The sequence below is a fragment of the Pongo abelii genome, chromosome 4 (genome assembly GCF_028885655.2).
Source record: "Pongo abelii isolate AG06213 chromosome 4, NHGRI_mPonAbe1-v2.0_pri, whole genome shotgun sequence".
Taxonomy (NCBI): domain Eukaryota; kingdom Metazoa; phylum Chordata; class Mammalia; order Primates; family Hominidae; genus Pongo; species Pongo abelii.
Window position 1 is genome coordinate 180,043,313 of NC_071989.2, and position 22,809 is coordinate 180,066,121.

At 36.7% G+C, this 22,809-nt stretch overlaps 1 protein-coding gene across 13 annotated transcripts in view; it reads left to right on the forward strand.

Annotated features, from left to right (window-relative positions):
• RANBP17 (RAN binding protein 17) overlaps positions 1-22,809 on the forward strand; it is a 434,785-nt gene that overhangs the window by 309,266 nt on the left and 102,710 nt on the right. For all 13 annotated transcript variants that reach the window (XM_063724390.1, XM_002816186.5, XM_054556222.2 and 10 more), the window contains 2 exons: positions 9,544-9,607; positions 9,699-9,807. In XM_063724390.1, the coding sequence (XP_063580460.1) occupies positions 9,544-9,607; positions 9,699-9,807 (173 nt within the window). The remainder of the gene's footprint in view (positions 1-9,543; positions 9,608-9,698; positions 9,808-22,809) is intronic.

Consider the following 22,809-nt stretch of genomic DNA (forward strand, 5'->3'; position numbering starts at 1 on the left):
TGGTCTTTTATCTGACCACTTGTTAGAAATTGAAATCACACAAGACCCCCATTTTTAGGAAGTATTAAAAAGCCTTTGGTTGCCTTAAAGCAGTAGTCTCAGACTTTAGTGAGCATCGGAATGTGAGTGCTTTTTAAAACACAAATTGTTAGGCCCCTCTCCCCAGTTTCTCTTTCAGGAGGTGTTAGGCCTAGGCCTGAGAATTGCAGTTTTCACAAGCCTCAGGTGAAGTTGGTGGCTCCAGGACCATACTTTGAGAACTTCTGTCTTTAGGTAGTTATAAAATAGAGCTGCATTGTACGTCCTGAGCAGAAAAGTCTGGTACTTCCCTCACAGACACTTTTTCGTAGGACTTCATAAGACTCACTAAACTTACATTTTTAGAGATAGTCTAGTTCCTAAATAATGATGTGGGGACATAAGTCCCCAGATTGTAACTGGATGGCTGTTGCATTTTACCCCAGAATTGCTGTTTGCCAGATTTGAAACTTTTCAAATTGGTAAGATTATTGTTATTTTAAAATCCAGTGACCTTTTTGACAAAGTTTATGTTTTCCCGTCAGATTCATTACATGGGTATTTATAATAAATTTAGCAAATACATTTGAGTAACTGTTTAACATACTCTTTATATTTTCAAGACCAAATTCCAAGAATTTCTGATTAAATAGCTTTTTTGAACAGGCACAGAGCTGAAATGGCTCTGTACAGAGCCAGCCGGCTGTGTTCAAGTTCAGTACTTGGAGATCTTTCCCTTCTTTGAAATGTTTCCTGGTCAGAAATTTTAGTTTCTGTCTAAATGGGAAAAGGGTGAGATTGTTCAAATGATTGAAACAAGGAAGCTCCTGGGAAAACTGGAGAGAGAATAAGGGTCATACAGAGCAATCAAGTAAACTTACTTATTTTAAATGCTGAAAACGGAGAACAGTATCACATTTTATCCAAAATTCTGTTTGTTCGTTAATCATTACTTCAAGTTTTTATTCTTTTGAAAGATAATTGATCAGTATTTCTACTTCAATTTATTGTTTACTCAAATTTGTAGCAGTTAACATGCTCCACTTGGGTTTCAGAAAGGAAATTTCATTCTCTATCAGGCCCTCTGTTGGTGGTTGGCCTTTATTACATAATCATCAAACATGAGAAAACTAAAAATATCTAGAGAGTGTGTGTGTGTGTGTGTGTGTGTGTGTGTGTGTGTGTGTGTGTGTATTTTGAGGTCCTTTTTTTTTTAATGTACTTTAAGTTCTGGGATACATGTGCAGAACGTGGAGATTTGTTACATAGGTACACGCGTGCCATGGTGGTTTGCTGCACCCATCAACCCGTCATCTACATTAGGTATTTCTCCTAATGCTATCCCTCCCCTAGCCCCCCACCCCCCGACAGGCCCTGGTGTGTGATGTTCCCCTCCCTGTGTCCATGTGTTGTCATTGTTCCCCTCCCACTTATGAGTAAGAAGATGTGCTGTTTGGTTTTCTGTCCTGTGTTAGTTTGCTGAGAATGATGTTTTCCTGCTTCATCCATGTCCCTGCAAAGAACATGAACTCATCCTTTTTTATGGCTGCATAGTATTCCATGGTGTATATGTGCCACATTTTCTTTATCCAGTCTATCATTGATGGGCATTTAGGTTGGTTCCAAGTCTTCACCATTGTGAATAGTGCTGCAGTAAACATACGTGTGCATGTGTCTTTACAGTAGAATGATTTATCATCCTTTGGGTATATACCCAGTAATGGGATTGCTGGGTCAAATGGTATTTCTGGTTCTAGATCCTTGAGGAATTGCCACAGTGGTTGAACTAATTTATGCTCCCACCAACAGTGTAAAAGCGTTCCTATTTCTCCACGTCCTCTCCAGCATCTGTTGTTCCCTAACTTTTTAATGATCACCGATCATCAGAGTGAACAGGCAGCCTACAGAATGGGAGAAAAAATTTTTTAATCTCTCCATCTGACAAGGCTAATATCCAGAATCTACAAGGAACTTAAACAAATTTACAAGAAAAAAACAAACAACCTCATCAAAAAGTGGGCGAAGGATATGAACAGACACTTCTCAAAAGAAGACATTTATCTAGCCAACAAACATATGAAAAAAAGCTCATCATCACTGGTCATTAGAGAAATGCAAATCAAAACCACAATGAGATACCAATATCTAGCTTTTTAAAATCAGACTCTATAAGAGAGTTCCACATTAGTTTTTGAGTTTATCCAAACTCTTTTTTTTTTTTACCTTATTGATACTGTTAACCGCAACAGTTCTCAAGATTAATGACTTCTCCATGTTATTGCAAGGCTAGCTACATAATTTGCAGGGCCCATCTCAAAAAGAAGAATGTGGAGTCACTTGTTCAAAAAATGTTAAGAATGTCAAGACCTCAACAGCAAAGCATTAAACCATGAAGAGGCTCTTCTAGGCACAGGGTCCCCTATGCAAGTATACAGCCCACATGCCTATGGAGCTGGCTCTGGTTTGGTTTGATATAAAGAAATAATTCCATCTGGCCTCAGACTGACTCTCTAAGATTATCCCCTTAAGTTCCTGTACACCTGAATTTGGTGAATATAAGTCCCATCCATATGCATCATAAATCTATTTATCTACTAGTTTATTTCAGTCATTTTCGTTTCTACAAGCCAAAGAATCTATTTTCTATCAAAGCCACTTGATGACCATGAAAATTTTATTTTTCACCGCTACCTTTCCCAGCTCCATTTGTCTTTCTTTTGCTTGCTTGTTTTAAGTACATTAGAACTTCATCCTTATCTAGAGTTAACGTTTAATGAGACTAAAATAATGATTTTTAAATTTAATTCCATACTCATCTTGAATCTTATTGGCCTCTTTCAATTCAGCAAATATTTATTAAGCATTTGCTAAGTACATGGCAAAAGGACAAATAAAACACAGACCCTGCCCTCATGGATTTTAAATTCTAACAGAATTGACACTGATTCCAAACTTCCTTTTCTATATTTCTCCAAAGAGCTTAAAGTCAGTTGTTTTATTAATGTAGTTTCTATTTCTTCTGTTTAAATTTAACTCAGATAAATTACATACGAATTTTCTGAAAATCTACACATTAAAAATAATGTGGGTATGTGACATTGTAATATGGCTGATTTGAGGGAGCCCCTTTTATTCGAGGTCATTTAGACATAAGCTTATAGATAAACCGTTAAGTATGCGGCTTTTAAACTTACCAAGTAATGTGCAAACCAGACGTCCTCACATCTGTTTCTGACCTTCCCACCATTTGGGTGTGAATCCTGAACGTGGTAGGTGTCAGGAAAGAGTAGAGGATGAGAGATGAAGCAAAGGGCAAGAATGAAACAAGGGTGAAGGATGAAAGTAAAATTGTTTATGTCTGTTACAGGAACTATTTAGCAATAAACAGTAATATTTCTGCTTTTGTGAAACAGTATTAAAATGCATTGCTTTATTTTACTGAATACCACCATCTCCAGATGGTTTGTGAGAATGTTAAATAAAACTAGTTTCAGCTTACATCCCTCAGGCATACTTCTATTAGCATTTTTTATCAGAGGAAATGTTGATTTATTTCATTGTTTTCTGTCTTTATCAGCCACAGAAAAGTCATCCCATAATTTATCTCCTCTGTTTGTTTGAATACTAGAATCAGGTGTAGAATCCTCCCTATTCCTCTTCTGTAGCCCCCTTATTTAGATCTTCACCAAGTTCTTTAGATTTTTGTTTCACAAAATTACGTACCTTGAGTATTGTTTTGATCTGATCATTTCTCTTCCCAAAAGCCCACAATCTCTTCCACTTGCTTCTTAGGTCAAGCAAAAATATTGACTTAAATTTGAGCCCTTTGACAGTACTTGACTTATTGAGTTCCCATAGCTAACTTCCTGATCCTCCATTAGACCACAATTTGTGCTTTATACTTGGGCCAAGGAAATTTATTTTACCTACCCCTTGATACCCTTCATTATCTTTCACTGAATCACCACATTTGCCACTCTCCCTCATTTGACACATTGTAACTCAACTAGGTTTATTCAGTTTCTCAGTCTTGGCTAAAGACTTAGTAAAGCCGTCATGAAATAGCTTAATCCTTAGTCCTTTAATACTGAATATTCTCTTCATTTTCTTTCAACTTGTGGTTTATTTTTCTTAATGTTTGTGAACACCTTTTTTTCAATCTATATATCTGGGTATGAATGTAATATAGTTTAGTATTTGCTGGTCCTGTCTCCTATTAGATTGTAAATTATTAGAGATTAAGACTTTTTTCCGCTTCCTTTATAGTTTCAAAACTTCATACAGTGGGCATTTAGAACTTACTGTTGCCCCTTCTGTTGAGTGATTATGCCTTAACTCCTGTTCCTTGTAAATGATTATTAGTATCCCTTAAGATGCTTCATCTTTGTTATACCTATTTGGGTTTTTTTATGTGTGTTTTTTTTTTATTATACTTTAAGTTCTGGGATACATGTACAGAATGTGGAGGTTTGTTACATAGGTATACACATGCCATGGTGGTTTGCTGCACCCATCAACCCATTGTCTACATTAGGTATTTCTCCTGATGCTATCCCTCCCCTAGCCCCCCACCCCCCGATAGGCCCTGGTATGTGATGTTCCCCTCCCTGTGTCCATGTGTTGTCATTGTTCACCTCCCACTTATGAGTGAGAACATGTGGTGTTTGGTTTTCTGTTCCTGTGTTAGTTTGCAGAGAATGATGGTTTCCAGCTTCATCCATGTCCCTGCAAAGAACATGAACTCATCCTTTTTTATGGCTGCATAGTATTCCATAGTGTATGTGCCACATTTTCTTTATCCAGTCTATCATTGATGGGCATTTGGGTTGGTTCCAAGTCTTTGCTATTGTGAATAGTGCTGCAGTAAACATACGTGTGCATGTGTCTTTACAGTAGAATGATTTATCATCCTTTGGGTTTATACCCAGTAATGGGATTGCTGGGTCAAATGGTATTTCTGGTTCTAGATCCTTGAGGAATTGCCACACTGTCTTCCACAGTGATTGAACTAATTTACACTCCCGCCAACAGTGTAAAGGCATTCCTATTTCTCCACAGCCTTGCCAGCATCTGTTGTTTCCTGACTTTTTAATGATCACCATTCTAACTGGCATGAGATGGTATCTCATTGTGGTTTTGATTTGCATTTCTCTAATGACCAGTAATGATATAAGCTTTTTTTCATATGGTTGTTGGCCACATAAATGTCTTCTTTTGAGAAGTGTCTGTTCCTATCGTTTGCCCACTTTTTGATGGGGTTGTTTGTTTTTTTCTTGTAAATTTGTTTAAGTTCCTTGTAGATTCTGGATATTAGCCCTTCATCAGATGGATAGATTGCAAACATTTTTCTCTCATTCTGTAGGTTGCCTGTTCACTCTGATGATAGTTTCTTTGGCTGTGCAGAAGCTCTTTTGTTTAATTAGATCCTATTTGTCAGTTTTGGCTTTTGTTGCCATTACTTTTGATGTTTTAGTCATGAAGTCTTTGCCCATGCCTATGTCCTGAATGGTATTGCCTAGGTTTTCTTCTAGGGTTTTTGTGGTTTTAGGTCTTATGTTTAAGTCTTTAGTCCATCTTGTGAATAAATATTGATGTTATTACCCAACTTATTATCAGAAATGGCCAGGTATCATATGAGGATAACTAATTAGTATAGTTTTTGGCCTATATAGTCTCCCTTAGTACTTTTATAATGGGTAGTTCTTCCTTCTATTCTTTTCTTTATATTTGCTTAAAAGGAATTGTGTCTGTGTGTATGTGTGTGTCTAGTAGAGTTCATGAGCAAAATTCTACTTTTGAGATAACTAAACTTACATTTCAGTTACTATACGTTGCGCATATAACCAAAGTACAGCAATTTCTGACGTGTAATATTGTCATCTGTGAACTTTCTTCTTTCATGAGGATCTAACTCTGTAAAAAGTGTCTATGAACATGTATGACTTTTAAATATTTGCCCAGATTCAGTATGATTACCCACTCTCTTGTACTTAGTGAATATCATGTATCTAGTACACTAATATAATTCTAAATGAAATTTTTTCACATCTTTACACTTTTGTAAATAGGATGTATCTTATAATTGATGGTATTTTTAAGTACTTTTTCTTAGTAGTACATATCATAGTGGTTGTTTTGTTTTACAATCAGTGGTGTTTTAGATTTGATAAAATGTGGTAAATACTCAGAAAAGGCCTGATACTGTGAATTGAAGTCATACTTGGTGTTACTGTGTCGTGCAGCTACTGAATTGTGTAGTACTCCTGTAACCTAAGAAAGCAGTTCATTCTCAATTTAGTATCCTCCTTTTCAAAGGATATAGATTTTCAGCTATCTATGAGATTCTTTTCTTGTTTTTCTTCATGTGTCATCGTAGCTATCAATAAGACCATCTTCACCCTCTTCGATGTTTTCATAACCACATGGCTAGAGACAGGGATTTTCTGAGAATTTAGTTTAATGGGTTACTGCCAGCCAGACTATAGAGTTTGCTCAATCCTGGATGTGATGCTGGCTTATTAATGAATTGGTCCCTCCTAAAATAAAATGTTTCCCTGTCCCTTCTGGGACCTGATTCCGATTTCAATTGTATTTCAAGAAGCAAATGATCTCTGGAGGAGAACTAGCCTCTTTAAAATCAAATGGATCTGATATAGCCTAGTGAAAACACCCTGTGCTTTAGAGTCAGACAGATCTGGATTTGAATTGTGACTCTTCTGTTGACATGTTCCATGTGTGACGTTTCCTATATTAATGTTACTCTCAAGACTTCTAGTACTGTTGCTACTGTTACTGTTACCACCATTATCAGATTTACTGCCAAGAGGTGTTTTGAATAGACCTCTGAAATCTAACCTAGTGTTGCCATAATTTATCTAATGCTCCACCCAGCCAAAATGGCACAACTCAGAAGAACCCTAGTCTCTTAGAGAAGAATAAGATCAGAGTGTAAAGATCATAAAGATGATGGGTTCATTTGCCTTTTTTAACATTACAGACCCACTTAAGAGCCATAACTAGCTTTGAATTGGATTTCTATAAGAGAACATAAATATTCAGATGAACTCTCATTTTTTTCTTTATTGAAAAATATAAAAATTCATTCTTAATCATTTTTTTCTTTAGAATGTAATTAAAAGGCAGTGAGGCTGGCCTTGGTACAAAGTGCACAGATGCCGTTCTGCAGAAAATGTGTCTTTGACAGATGAGATTCTTCCTGTGAATGTTCTGTTTATTGCTTTCATAAATATTCTATTGTCAAAACATGACTTGCTGTTTATTAACAGCACTGACAGGAAGATTCCTATTAATGGCAGCATTCTTATTACCCATAGACCCTGTCACTTTTAACTTTGCAATTTTAAGAGAATTCTATTTGGTAATTACTTAAGATATTTCTTTTATTGATCCCACCCCAGTTTAACTGAGTGAAGTTTGAGTAGCAGGTCTTCAGCCCAGTGACTGACACTAGGAATAATCATCAAATCTGCATCTTTGGAGGCAAGGAAAAACTTGCTACCTGACAGCCTTGATCTTGTTGCCCTGCAGCCTGCCAGAAAAACCCAGTGCATTGTGGCCAGGCACGGTGGATCACTTGAGGTCAGGAGTTCAAGACCAGCATGACCAACATAGTGAAACCCCATCCCTACTAAAAATACAAAAAATTAGCCGGGCGTGGTGGCTCATGATTGTAGTCCTGGCTACTCGGGAGGCTGAGGCAGGAGAATCACTTGAACCTGGGCGGGAAGAGGTTGCAGTGAGCTGAGACCACACCACTGCACTCCAGCCTGGGCGACAGAGCGAAGAGTCTGTCTCAAAAAAAGAAAAAGAAAAACACAGTGCACTGAGCACCTGCTGAGAGCAGTGCAATAGGGAAAATGCATGGATGTAGTCCCTGCCCTTAGAAAGTTTACTGTCTAATACAGATACATGCTAAAATGTAGATGTATATTTTAAATAAGCAGGTATATGGCTAAGCCAAACATACATCCTTCATATGCAACTGCAGTGGTTGCTTTGGAATCAGAGGAACTTGAGTATAAATCATACTAATTGTTTATCTTTTGAAAAAGTATTTAATTTTTTTTAGTTTATTTCCTTACCTGAAAAATATAAGTGATGCTACCTATCTCATGGAATTGTGAAAATTAGCCTTGCAAGTTGCACACGTTCTGTGAATTCTCTGCATCTTTCTTTTTCCGTGATTGATAATTGGCAAAGACATTTGCATTATCTGATCCTCAAAACAATCCTGTAAGGTAGCTTGGTCATAAGTTTCATCCTCATTTCTTGGAGAGGGAAACTAAGGCTGAGACAGGCTGAGTTTATTACTTGGATTCATTGACTGGTATAGTCAAGCCTAGGTCTCCTGACTCATATTCCAATGTGTTTTCCACTCTTTGATACCCATGCCTGAGTGACTAACATTTAGAATTATGCTTTTCAGTGCCCCTGTGCAGAGGCAATAGACTGAGTCATATATTTGGAGATAATGTGAAGGAAAAAGAAAGCCAGTATTTTCCTTGTAACATCAATGGAGCCATATAAGATTATTACAGCCTTCAAGAAAGGCATGAGTAGGTATTAGGGAATGGCCGAGAGATGCTCTAGCTGTGGTAGAAAACACATGACTATGGTAGAGTAAGAGAAGAGGGTATTTGCATACTGAGTAGATGTGTTTAGAATCCACATCATACCTGAAATTATTTAGTCCTTGTATTCATGTTCCCGATTTCTTAACTTTATGCTCCTTCTAAGTTGAACTGTTCAGATGATAATGTGGTACAGCAGAAAGAACATGGCCTTTGGAACCAAACTACAGTTCAAATCTCAGCACTGTCAATCCATGGCTGTATAATCTTGGGCAAGCAACTTAATTTCTCTTAGCTCCTGTTTCATTATTTATGGACTAAAAATAATAAATAATACTTAACAGTGTAATTGTGAAGATTAGGTGAATTAACATATGGAAATGCCTTTTACATACTAGGCACTTGAGAAATATTAGTTCCTTTAAGCTGTCCTTCTATACTTGATGACATGCAGTCTGCTATATCCTCCTAATTATATTCTGATCTTAGGTTTCTACTAAGAGAGCTCACTATTTCTTAGAATTGAATAATATTTTCTCTTTTTTGATAGCCTATTATGGGTCTTTTATAATTATTTCATTATGAAATAACATTAAGTAAGTAGAAGTTCGTAAGTTACACCCAAAATATAAAAAGGGGTCAGTTTTAATTTTCCACTGTCAAGACTTTAATAGTAAAGGAGTTCTTGTCTTAATTATAAAATTCATTCTTTCTTTCCATAACTAGAATATGTATAAGATAGAAAAAGTAATTGCATTGGTTAATAATAGATTATCATTCTTAACAGAAGGAAAGACGTTTCTATAGGAATGCTCTTTAGAAATTATATTTTTTATAAGTAGAAATTGATGCCACTACAGTTCACTGTTACTTTGTGATTTATTACGTACTGATATGACAAATATATTTCCTTAGATTCCTTAACTTCTATTACCTATATCCTTTTAAAAAAACTTGTGAAGATAGATGCTGTGAAATTCATGCTAAAAAACCACACGGTAAGTCTTATTTCTTTAATTAATGAATAACATTTTACAAATAGTTGAGGTAAAGCGTTAGTAACTTGGATTACTCTTTTGCTTTCATTAGAGTGAACACTTCCCTTTTCTTGGCATCAGTGACAGTAACAGTCTCAGCGACTTCAGGTGTCGAACAACCTTCTACACAGCGCTCACTCGCCTTCTGATGGTAGATCTAGGTAAGGTTAAGAATTTAAACTCAATTAATAAGGGATCAGCAATATACTTGTGTGAGTAAAGAAGTGGAGTACTAGTGGGTACAACATTTAACTTATTAGAGTTAGCGTCTTCTGACAGTTTTCTACAACCTTCCAGGATTTGAGTGTTCACTTGTTAGCATTAGAGCCAAAAGACAAATCTTTGTACTTAAGATGGCATTTTTCACTTCACATAACACTTGCACTGATTTTTTACCTCACAGCTTACTTTCTGCCTATCCTTTGACACATTAATTTTACTGCTATGAATCTAGGAATAATCTTAAACAGAGAAAAACTTTACATACAAAGATTTTCGTCACAGTGATGGCTAAACTAGAGAAAAAGTAGAAATGATGTAACTGTCCAACAGTAGGGAATTGTAAAATTATGGCACGCCTACTTACTTGTAGAATGATTGGCACTCGATAAAAATGAAGATTTAAAGACAAGGCAATACATGAAATTTTATATTATAACATTAAGTGAAAAGGCAAAGTGTTACACTGGTGCAAATGGTGTGATCATGTATGTTGGGGATGGGACAATACTTCAGAAAAGGCTTAAATGGAATTCTTCAAAAATGGTTAGTACAGCCATTGTGAAAAACAGTGTAGAGGATCCTCAGAAAATTCAAAATAAAATAACTGTACAATCCAGCAATCCTACTACTGGGTGTATAGGTATCCAAAGGAAATGAAATGAGTATATTAAATAGTTGTATTCCCATATGTTTATTGCATTGTTATTCACAATAGCCAGGATATATGGAATCAACCTAAGTGTCCATCCACAGATGAATGGATAAAGAAAATGTGGTATATATACACAGTGGTATACTATTCAGCCATAAAAAAGAAAAAATGTCTGCCATTTGCCACAGTGTGGATGAACCTGGAGGGTACTATGTTAAGTGAAATAAGCCAGGCACAGAGGACAAATACTATATGATATCAGTCATATGTGAAATCTAAAAAAGTTGATCTCATAGAACTAGAGAGTAGAATGGTGGTTACTAAGAGCTGAGGACTTTGAGGTAATGCTAGTCAAAAAATACAAAGTTTCAGGTAGATAGAATAAGAGATCTGTTGTACATAGATGGTGACTATAGTTAATAACAATATATTGTATTCTTGAAAAATGCTAAAAGAATGGATGTTAAGGGTTCTTACCACAAAAATGGTAACTATAGAGGTAATGCATTTTAGTTAGATTTAGTTACTCTACATCATACATATGTACTTCAAATATATTGCAGGTTTAGTTCCAGACCATCATGATAAAGTGATACAATAAAGCAAGTCACACCATTTTTGTTTTCTAGTGTATATAAAAGTTAAACTTACTGTACTGTAGTCTATTAAGTGTGTAATATCATGATGTAGATACAATGTACATATCTTAATTTAAAATACTTTATTGCAGCCAGGTGCGGTGGCTCACACCTGTAATCCCAGCACTTTGGGAGGCCGAGGTGGGTGGATCACCTGAGGTCAGGAGTTCGAGACTAGCCTGACCAACATGGTGAAACCCTGTCTCTACGAAAAATACAAAATTAGCCAGGCATGGTGGCAAATACCTTATAATCCCAGCTACTTGGGAGGCTGAGGCAGGAGAATTACTTGAACCCAGGAGGCAGAGGTTGCAGTGAGCCGAGATCGTGCCACTGCACTCCAGCCTGGGCAACAAGAACAGAACTCCATCTCAAGAGACAATAAAAATAAATAAAATATTTTGTTGCTAAAAAATTCTAGCAAACATCTGAGCTTTCAGTGTGTTGTAATCTTTTTCCTGGTGGAAGGTCTGGCCTCGATATTGATGGCTGCTGACTGATCAAAGTAGTTGCCAAAGGTTGAGGTGGCTGTGGCAATTTCTTAAAATAAGACAACAATGAAATTTGCTGCATCAGTTGACTTCCTTTCACAAAAGATTTTTCTGTAGCATACAATGCTGTTTGTTAGCATTTAACCCACAGGAAAACTTCTTTAAAAACTAGAGTCAGTCCTCTCAAACTCTGCTGCCACTTTATCAACTAAGGTTATGTCATATTCTAAATCTTTTGTTATTTCAACAATGTTCACAGCATCTTTACCACAAGTAGATTCCATCTGAAGACACCACTTTTGGTCATCCAGAAGAAGCAACTCCTCATCCATTCAAGTTTTTTCATGAGACTGGAGCAATTCAGTCACATCTTCAGGCTCCGCTTCTAATTATAGGTCTCTTACTATTTAAATCACATCTGCAGTTACTTCCTCCCCTGAAGTCTTGAACCCCTCAGAGTTGTCCGTGAGAGTTGGAATCAACTTCTTCCAAATTCCTGTTAATGTTGATATTATGACCTCCCCACCGAATAACAAATGTTCTTAGTGGTATCCAGAATGGTGAGTCCTTTCCAGAAGGTTTTCAATTTACTTTTCTCAGGTTCATCAGAGGAATCACTATCTGTGGCAGCTTATAGCCTTACAAAATCTTTTTTTCTGAGCAGTAGGCTTCAACAGTGGGCTTAAAATTTTCAGTAAACCATGCTGTAAACAGATGTGCTGTCATCCAGGCTTTGTTGCTCTATTTCTAGAGCACAGGCAAAGTAGATTTTAGCATAATTCTTAAGGACCCTAGGATTTTCAAAATGGCAAATGGGCACTGGCATCAACTTTAAGTCACCATCAGCATTAGCCCCTAATGAGAGAGTCAGCCTGGTCTTTGAAGCTTTGAAGCCAGACATTGACCTCTCCTCTGTAGCTATGAAAGTCCTAGATGGCATCTTCTTCCAATGAAAGGCTGTTTCATCTACATTGAAAATCTGTTTAGTGCAGCCACTTTCATCAATGGTCTTAGCTAGATCTTCAGTATAACTCACTGCAGCTTCTCCATGAGCACTTGGCTGCTTCACCTTGCACTCTTAGGTTATGGAGGCATCATCTTTCCTTAAACCTCATGAACCAACCTCTGCTAGCTTCCAACTTTTCTTCTGCAACTTCCTCACCTCTCAGCTTTCATAGAATAGAGTTAGGGCCTTGCTTCACATTAGGCTTTGGCTCAGGAAATGTTATGACTGGTATGATTTTCTATACAGACCAGTGAAACTTTCTTTATATCAGCAATAGGGTTGTTTCACTTTCTCATTGTGTGTTTTTGCTGGCATTTTAATTTAATAGCTTTAATTTTCTTCAATAATTTTTTCTTTGCATTCATCACCTGGCTAACCGGTGCAGGAGACCCAGCGTTTGACCTATTAAAGCTTTTGACATGTCTTTCTCACTAAGCTTAATCATTTCCAGTTTTTGATTCAAAGTGAGAGATGTGCAACTCTTCCTTTCACGTGAATACTTGGAGGCCATCACAGGGTTATTAATTGGCCTAATATCAATGTTGTTGTGTCTCAGAAAATAGAGAGGCCTGAGAAGATGGAGAGATACAAAGGAATGGCTGGTTTGTGGAGCAGTCAGCATACATAATATTTATCAATTAAGTTGGCTATCCTGTAAGGGCACAATTTGTGGTGCCTCACAACAGTTACAATAGTAACATCAAAGGGCACAGATGACCATAACAGATATAATAATAATGAAAAAAGTTTGAAATATTAGGAAAATTATCAAAATGTGGCCCAGAAACACGAAGTAGGTTCATGATGTTGGCAGAATGATGCCAGTAGAATTGTTCGACTCAGGTTTGCCACAAATCTTTAATTTGTTTAAAAAAAAAAAAAAAAAAAGTGTGGTATCTGTGAAGCACAATAAAACAAGGTATGCCTGTCTGTATACTTCAAAACATGTTGTATACAATAAATAACATAAAATTTTATCTGTAAATTTAAAAAATAATTAAAAATGCTAAATGTTGACTTTGGGTTGTAGCATGTAGGTAATTTTTTCTATTTCCGATCATTTGAATTTTTTTAGTGTATTTTATAATGGTAAAAATTAACTTATTTTTAAAATTTGTTACTAAAAAGCTAAAGTTAGTGAGAAGTATTTACAGATAGGCAGTACCTTAGGATGGGCACTTAAGCTTCTTTGTAGTGACCATGTTACTCTAGACTCCCATTTCTCCTATTTGAATACTGCAGGTTAGACCAGTTATACATGGGAGGGTTCAGTCAGTGACGATATCATCCTTAGACAATATAATACCAATAATACTTTTTTCTTTGTTTCTCTTGCAGTCTATTACTACATCAACTTAAATATGAATTTTTAAAAACGTGTTCATACAAACAGAAGAAAAACATTTTATTTTGCCCATAAAAGGCATTGAATTTTGAAATGGAAAGGGGACTACACCCCTCTATGTTTCATGCTTTTTTTCATGCTTTTCCACAGACTAAATCACCAGAAAGACAAACTGCCAAAAGTTGAGAGAAATGCAACTAGAATGATTAAAGAGCTTAGTGAGATTGATTTCTAAGGAAAGATTAAAAGAACCATGTATGTATAACTTGGCTAAGTGACAACTAGGGCTGGAGGCAAACAGAACTATCTATAAATATTCGAAGAGTGTAAACCAGGCATGCAAAACCCAATCATCTGCTACCTTAGGCAAGTGGGAGATATAACTGAGTCACAGCTTTTCGTACTGCATCCTGGCCTGTTTTACCTCTTGGCTGCTGTGTTGGAGAGAAGAGGCGCAGCCCCAGACTGTGTCATTGCCCTTGACAATCATTTAGAAAGCACAGTGTGCTAAACTCTGAGGGCAAGACAAAGATGAATCAGGCATACTGGGTCCTGGCCTCAAGGAGCTTGTCTTCTTGCTTTCCCAGTTGTCCAGGCATTAAAGAGACCTTGAAACATTTGTCTGGACTTAATTTATTTCCCAGGCCTTAAAAATGCTCTTTTAATAACGCTGTCACACAGAGTGAAAGAAGTGGGAGACCAAAAAGAGAAGTATCTGGAGGAGAGTTTTTAAAACTAGGTCCGTGTCACTCACATTTTCAGAACCTGGAAATGGAATGGGTTAACATTTCCTTTTTGATTATGATCATCACAGATAGGGAACCCACTATGTATCTGTGGTAGTCAAACAACAGGATAGTGGTATCGGAGCCTGCACACAGCCCCAACTGTGTATTCACAGTACTACTGTACTTATTACTGCATTGATAATTGATATTCATGATGATGCCCAGAAAGACATTGCACACTTTTTGGAAAGCAAATTTGCTCTTATTTAGTATTGCTTAATGTAAACTATGAGGTATGAGAAACTGAAATAAACACATACAATTTGAATAACTGGATTTTGTTAGTTTTCCGAGGATTCTATTCCTTTGAAATACTTAACCCATAACAATATAAAGAATAAATTCACATTTTTAGTTCAAAGTTTTTTTTTAAATGTAAATATATGCTGCATTACAAGCACTTTTTAGACACCTTGAGAGAAACAGAAAGAGGCTATGGTGGAAGTGCTTGGTGCATGGTAGGTGCTCAATATAAGTCAGTTGAATCTGGATATAAATAAAATTTAAAATCATAGTAGCTACCCTCATAGAACTTCCACATGTTTGAAAAGAAACTCCTTCCTTATTTATCAGTAATTTTTACTTTTTAAAATAATGAAATGTATATGATAAGCATCAAGTTATGATTAAAAGCATCAAGTATGATTTGTTGTGTAAATTACCAGAGCTTCTTTCTGTTGTTAAAAACTAGAGTTATTCTTCTTCCCAAAATTATGTTGGGCACCTTCAAGGTGTGAACTATCTTTTTTATATTTTTCTAGCACCAGTCAGGGTCTTTACATTGCAGATGCTCAGTAAATGCTTGTTGAATGAATGACAAACAAGTATACAGTAACCAAGATACTGTCATTGTGGCTCCTGGAATCAGCTCTGGCTGCCAGGTTCTTTCTGGAAGTAGCTCTGATCATTGGCCTCTCCAAGACAAAACAAATCAAGTGGCTGATTACTTTCACAAGTGATTAGCTACACTTGGCCACTCTTGTGTCCGATTAGTCTCTTGTTGCTCTCTGTTCAAGGTGTTATTACTTTATAGACGATGATTTGTTGAGCGTTGTTGAACACAGTTTTTATTATTTGAAGCCTTGTCTCACAAACTAGGTTGACTGGAACATGGCTGTCAGAATTTCTGTATATATGGCTTGATAGTTTTCTATTGTGTGTTCATTGTCATGGAAACAAGGAAGAAAAAGATAGTGCTGTTGTCAAGAGCAGCATAGATTCATATATTAAATGAAAAAATAAAAACATTAGATAATGAGGATCCTCCAAATTAAAAAAAAATGAAGACAAACTTTTTATATCACTGATTTTTGGAGAGTGGGAATGGGGATAAGAATCACAGGGAAAAAAAACACCTACTTTCTTGCAAAAGTGTTGGATGTGATTCTTGGATGGAAATACAAAACATTCTGATTGAATCCTACAAAAATAAATTGAATATGTCTTGTGTATAAGCCATGCACATTGGAGTGATTAGAAAGGGGGAAAGAAATCGGGTGTCACATTAATTGGTATTTACTTTGAAATGCATTTTGGTTTCTACTCAGTGATTTGCACTTTGTATGAATTTAATTAGATGCCATGTGCCCCAGGTTGTATTTCAGATGAAAATGGCGGCGGGGCTGGGGGTGTTTGGCAATAAACAGTTGTACCATTTTATCAGATTGCTGTAGCTAAACTAGACAAAATGTTCACTTGCATAAAGAACAGAATTGAAAGCATTTCATCATTAGAATAGTGATATTTCAAAACGTGAGAGATGTTGGCAGGTTTTTTTGGTGTTCGAAGAAATGATCAAAATGAATGCAGAAAATCCCTTCACGTGCAGGAAAAAATGGATGACCAACCATATGTGCACACATGTTAGCCCTTCCAAGAATCACTTAAAGTTCCCTAGGTTATTTAAAATTAACTTGGTCGATCTAATAAACTAAAAGAAAGATAGTATTACCCGAGCCAGTAAATGGAGACCCTCCAGGGAGCTATTCAGTATAAAATACTTGAATAATGAATAAATAAAAATCTTCTATTTTGTTTCATTTGAATGCAGGTGAATTTAGTTGACAAATACTGAAGAGGGTAAGTGTGGCAAGGCACTATAACAACACTTTTCATTTGGTGAAGAACCAAAATTATTATTTGCAAATTAAGTTTTTACCAGCCACAAATTTGGAAGTGCTCAGTGCCACCAATGGTTGATTTTTCCTTGGACATTTCATGATTGCATCTTATATTGTACTGCTTAGATGAGAAGCACGTGGATAGGATTTGAGTCAGCAATGCATTCCTTGGGTATTTAAACTCTAAGAAACAGTCATATTTTTAATTACTGGGGGATACTAATATTAAAATGATGTTTATGGATGTAAAGAGATAGTTCTATCTTTAGGGGTGAGGGTAGCACAGTATCCATATACTTTGGCTTATAAGAGGTAATTGGCATCTGAAGATATCACTAGCTTAAATTTAAGAAATTTTAAATGACGAATGACTTGAATAACAAGGGAAGAGTATTCTAGAAATAGCTACTAAAGATAGAAATAAAAACACAGGAAGGAATTTTTTTCTTTTCTTTATTAATGATAGTTAACATTTGTTTAAAAATATATAGTTTATAAACCACCTTCATAGGCATTTATCCTTTTTGATACTTTTTGATCCGCCTGCCCACATTAAATAGGTATTATTCCATTGTTTATCTGTTAGAAAACTGAGGTTCAGAGGCCGGGCGCAGTGGCTCACGCCTGTAATCCCAGCACTTTGGGAGGCCGAGACAGGCAGATCACGAGGTAGGAGATCGAGACCATCCTGGCTAACACGGTGAAACCCTGTCTCTACTAAAAATACAAAAAATTAGCCGGGCGTCATGGCAGGCACCTGTAGTCCCAGCTACTCGGGAGGCTGAGGCAGGATAATGGCGTGAACCCAGGAGGTGGAGCTTGCAGTGAGCCAAGATCGCACCACTGCACTCCAGCCTGGGCAACAGAGCGAGACTCCATCTCAAAAAAAAAAAAAAGAAAAGAAAACTGAGGTTCATAGAAATTAAATGACCTGCCCGAGGGGTCAGCCATGTAAGTAGTAGCCCTCTGACCACATATTTTCATCCACTTTTACTAAACTATTACTTCATCTTTCACCTTATCAACCAATCGAGAAATATAACTCTTTTCCTTCATTTTTATTTGAACTATTTGGTCCGAATGATTGATTTGGGGCTTGGGGGCAGTGAAAGAAAATGAGAAAGGATTACTTTCTAAGCTTCTATGAAATAAACAGATAGATGCATGTTTATTGTTTGTGCTGTATAGGTATATTACAGTTTGATGGTGAGTGAAAGTCAAACGTAGTTTTGAAAATTTGTTCTTATGCCTAATAATTGGCCAAAGCATATTTCTTCTCATGGATAAAGGAACACAGAGGTGGGTATCTCAGGCAGGTTTAGCAAGTGAGGGGCTTGATCAGAAATAGCTGATAGATAGGAAGAATACATCAATATATCAACTGTGTCCATGACTTGGCAGAGATTATCTGAAAAATAGACATGGGGGGATGGGGGAGTGGGCAGTAAGGGGTAAAGAAGCAGCTGGAAATACTTAAAATCTATAATGAGATAATTAAGACTAATTAGCTGGCGCTGTAGTCAGAAAGCAGCGTATTAAGTCCAGATCCAGTTTTAATAACTTACCTGGTTTTGAGGCTAGACAGTCCAGAGCACCCCAGGGAATGAGATGTTTCATGGATGAGACTTTTAGGGTGGGATTCTTTGAAAATGGGTAGCTATAGTCTGCAGTGGGCAGTGTATTTTTTTTCCGGGAACTAAAATAAACACTCTGGTTCCCTAGGGAGAAGAATTAAAGGGCACCTCAGTTTTCTCATCTGTTAAATGGAGAAAACTACGTAGAAGAGTTGTCATGTGGTTTTAATAAGATAAAGATATATAAAAAGGCCTAGAGCAATTCCTATCACAAAGCAAGTTCTTAGAAAATATTAAGAAATGTTTATTGAGTGCACTATTAGAAGAAGCATTGACTGCTACTGGGACCTCAAAGTGAGGCAAGTTTGGTGCTCTTAATGCCATCTACTCTGCCTTCAATATTTAGGGCTATTATTTTCCTGTGGAAGCAAGATCTGATGACACTTCCAAACACATACTAAAATATCCTGACCTGCCTGAAGCCACAGGTCATTTCAAAACTAGCTAGAACTCCTAAGCAATTTAGAGGGAAACTTAAATGAAAACCAAATTGTGGCCCAAGTTTCAGGGGCCAGTTAAGCACATTTCTCAAAGTTTTACTGTAATATAACTTAGAAGTGGTATCTTAATGAAGCATTGGGAAATAGCAGATGATCTGGGCCTAGACCTGCAGAAGTCACCAGCTCTTCTGAGATTGCCCATTGTTACTTGGTTTTGAATGGATTATTTTCTTCGCCCAGTGCCTATGTCTCCTTGTTTATCTCTCCTCTTAATTTTCCTTAGTTTGGACCAGAGCTTCATTACACCTACTTTCTTGCAAAAGTGTTGGATGTGATTCTTGGATGGAAATATAAAACATTCTAATTGAATCTTACAAAAATAAATTGAAAATGTCTTGTGTATAAGCCATGCACATTGGAGTTATTAGAAAGGGGGAAAGAAATTGGGTGTCACATTAATTGGTATTTACTTTGAAATGCATTTTGGTTTCTACTCAGTGATTTGCACTTTGTATGAATTTAATTAGATGCCATGTGCCCCAGGTTGTATTTCAGATGAAAATGGGGGGTGGGGGTGGTTGGCAATAAAGCTGACCTTTACTGACTATATTGGTTTTCTGTTATTATTGCTGTAACAAATTACCGCAAGGTAGTAGCTTAAACAATACTAATGTATTATTTTATAATCCTGGAGGTCAGATGTCCAAATGGGTCTCAGCGAGCTAAAATCAAGGTTTCAGCAGGGCTCTAAGGAAGAATCTGTTCCTTTGCCTTTTGCGGCTTCTGGAGACCACCTGCTTTCCTTGGCTCATGGCCTCCCTTTCTCCAGCAGCTTCAGGCCGAATCCTTCCCATGCTGCCATCTTTGTGGTTCTTTGACTTCTGCTTCCCTCTTCCACTTTTAAGGACCCTTGTGATTACATTGGACCCACCTGGATAATCCAGAATACTTTTCTGTTTTAAAGTCAGTTGATTAGCAACCTTAGTTTCCCTTTATCACATAACCTAACATACTCACAGATTCCAAAAATTAGAACGGATATCTTCGAGACGGTAATTATTCTGTATTCTACCTGCCATATTGATTTATCACAATTGCCAAAGTGTTTCACACAGTACTTATACAGTAAATCCTCAGTAACTGTTGGCTACCATCATTTACAGTTACCATATCATTTCTATTACTTGCTTCTCCTTGCCCACTTCCCCCACCTCCCCAGTAATCCAGCTGCTATTTGCATTCAAATTTAAGGAAATGAGAAGTTTCACTGTTTCGTGTACATTTTGGAGGGGGAGCAAACCCAGATTTTTATTGTTGGTGTTATTGTTTTAGATTCACATGCCATAAAATTCACTTTTGTAAAGTACGTAATTCATTGGTATTTAGTATGTTCAGAATATTCATAAAATTGTGCAGCCATCACCATTATCTAATTCTACAACATTTTCATCACCCCCCAAAAAACCCTGTACCATTAAGTAATTGCTCCTCTTCTCCCCTCCCCCAAACCCTGGAAACCACTAATCTGTTTTCTGTCTCTATGGATTTGCCTATTCTGGGCGTTAATATAAATGGAATCATACAATTTGTGGCCTCTGTATCTGGCCTCTGTCACTTAGCATGTTTTCAAGGCACATGCATGTTTTGGCATGTATTAATACTTTGTTCCTTTTTATGGCTGAATAATATTCCATACTTTCGATGTGCCATATTTTGTTCAGCCATTCATTAGTTGATGAACATTTGAGTTTTTTCTACCTTTGGTTGTTATGAAATAATACAGCTGTGAGGATTTGCATACAACTTTTTGTGTGGACATGTATTTTCAGTTTTCTTGAGTAAATACCTAGGAGTGAAATTGATGGGTCAACTGGCAACTCTAACTTTTTAAGCAACTGCCAAACTGTTTTCCACATTGAGTACACCATATTACATTGGTTGTACCATTTTACATTTCCACCCCTGGAGGTTTTAAATTGTACAAAATAATAAATGAAATGTCCTACAAATAAAATATCTGCCAGCCAACATACTAAAACAGTTACTCTTATATTTTAACATGATGTCTCTGAAGGAAAAAAAAATGTTTAGAACTTACAAAATGAATAGCTTTCTGTTTAAACATATTCTCAGAGGCACAGTGGAGGTGATTAGCTTCGGGTTTTACCTAAAAGCTAAGGAATTTATAATTTTTATCTATACATGACTGAGAACTTACAATGTTATGTTCACATTTACTTTTCCTGATGGCAATGAAAATATTAGTCCATAAATTGGCACTTTACCTTCAAATCATATTGGTTTCTGTACCTTTGTCTTACTAAGAAAAAAACTAACAGCTTCAATTATTATTCATAAAATAATCATATATACATTTGCAACACTAAATATATGACTACATACTTGAATATGAAGTTGTAAGAGAGTGAGCTCATGTTTTCTCCTTTTGCATCAGAAATAGTAAATGATACCTGTATGGTAATACAGATTAGAAAAATCTCTAATAGTAATGTTGTAAAAGTTGTTTGCATGATATAAACAAAAATATCCAGTTCTCCAGCTTTGGTGGCACAACATTTCACGTTGCAATCACAGGAACAGTGCTAACTAAAAATGTAAACATTTCTATATTATAATGCACCAATGTCTTATATTTGCCTACTTTAAACCCAAGTGATTGTCTAGGAATTCCATTTTCCTCACCAGAACCAAGCTGGCTGATCTTCACTGTCTTCTGACTTCATGCAGCTCCAAATTCAGGATTCTGTGACAATAACATTAGTCCCCATCTCTGATGCCTTCCACCTTATCAGAGACCTGGAAAAGCATGAGCTTGGGAGTAAAGTAGACCTGATTGGGAATCCTGGCTCGCTGACATTTACCAGCTGGATGATGTTGGGCGGGCTATCTAATTCCTTTCAGTCTCTCTGCTCACATCTAAAATGAAGAAAATCGTACAACTTCATGAGATTGTTCTGAACATTAATGACTTCAACGGTACTTTGAAAACAGTAAGAGCCACATAAGTATTTGTTAAGCAAATAAAGTACCAAATCCATTGCCTGCATAAGCACTCAAGGAATAACAGCTGTTATTCAGTCAATCCACAAATATTTCTTGAGTGTCAGACCCTATTCAAGGCACTGGGGATACTCTATGATGGAAATAGAACAACTTCCTTCCCAAGGAACTTTGCTGTTTATCCTAATAGAGAGGATAAACAACAAATGAATAAATATGTCAATGAATGGCCAGTATAGTAAGTCCCATAAGAAAAGTAAAGCCGGTTATGGGGTTGGAAAGTGATGTGAGGGGAGGGGACTGTGATCACCATTTTACATAGGGTGGCCAGGGAAGGCCTCTCTGAGGACGTGACTCTTAAGTAGAATTGCTGCTCACATTACTGTATTTATAATATTTGCTCCTTGACTTCTCCCTGCACATTGTGGTGGCTTGTCTCTTGTGCTCCTGCTATCCTTGTTTGCGTTAAAATGTGAATGGAGAAAGAGATGGAATCAGGAAGTTTTTTTATCTGTCGCTCAGAATATTAAGTTAGGAGTTGAAATGTTAAAAGTCTGAATTTGTCTTTGTTCTGAATAAGCATCCTTACTCTGGAAAACTTTGTTCCCAAAGGAAGGACACTGGGCTGGCAATCTTGCAGTTATACTTTTTTTGATTACCATAATCACCTCTCTAAGTCCATGTTAGACTCAAGACAACAATAGTGCTAATGGCTGTCATTTATTAAGTACCAGACACTGAGCGGGGGGATGGGGCCAGGGTGGGGGGTGGTAGTTACAGATGTTTTGTCATTTACTTAATTCTCA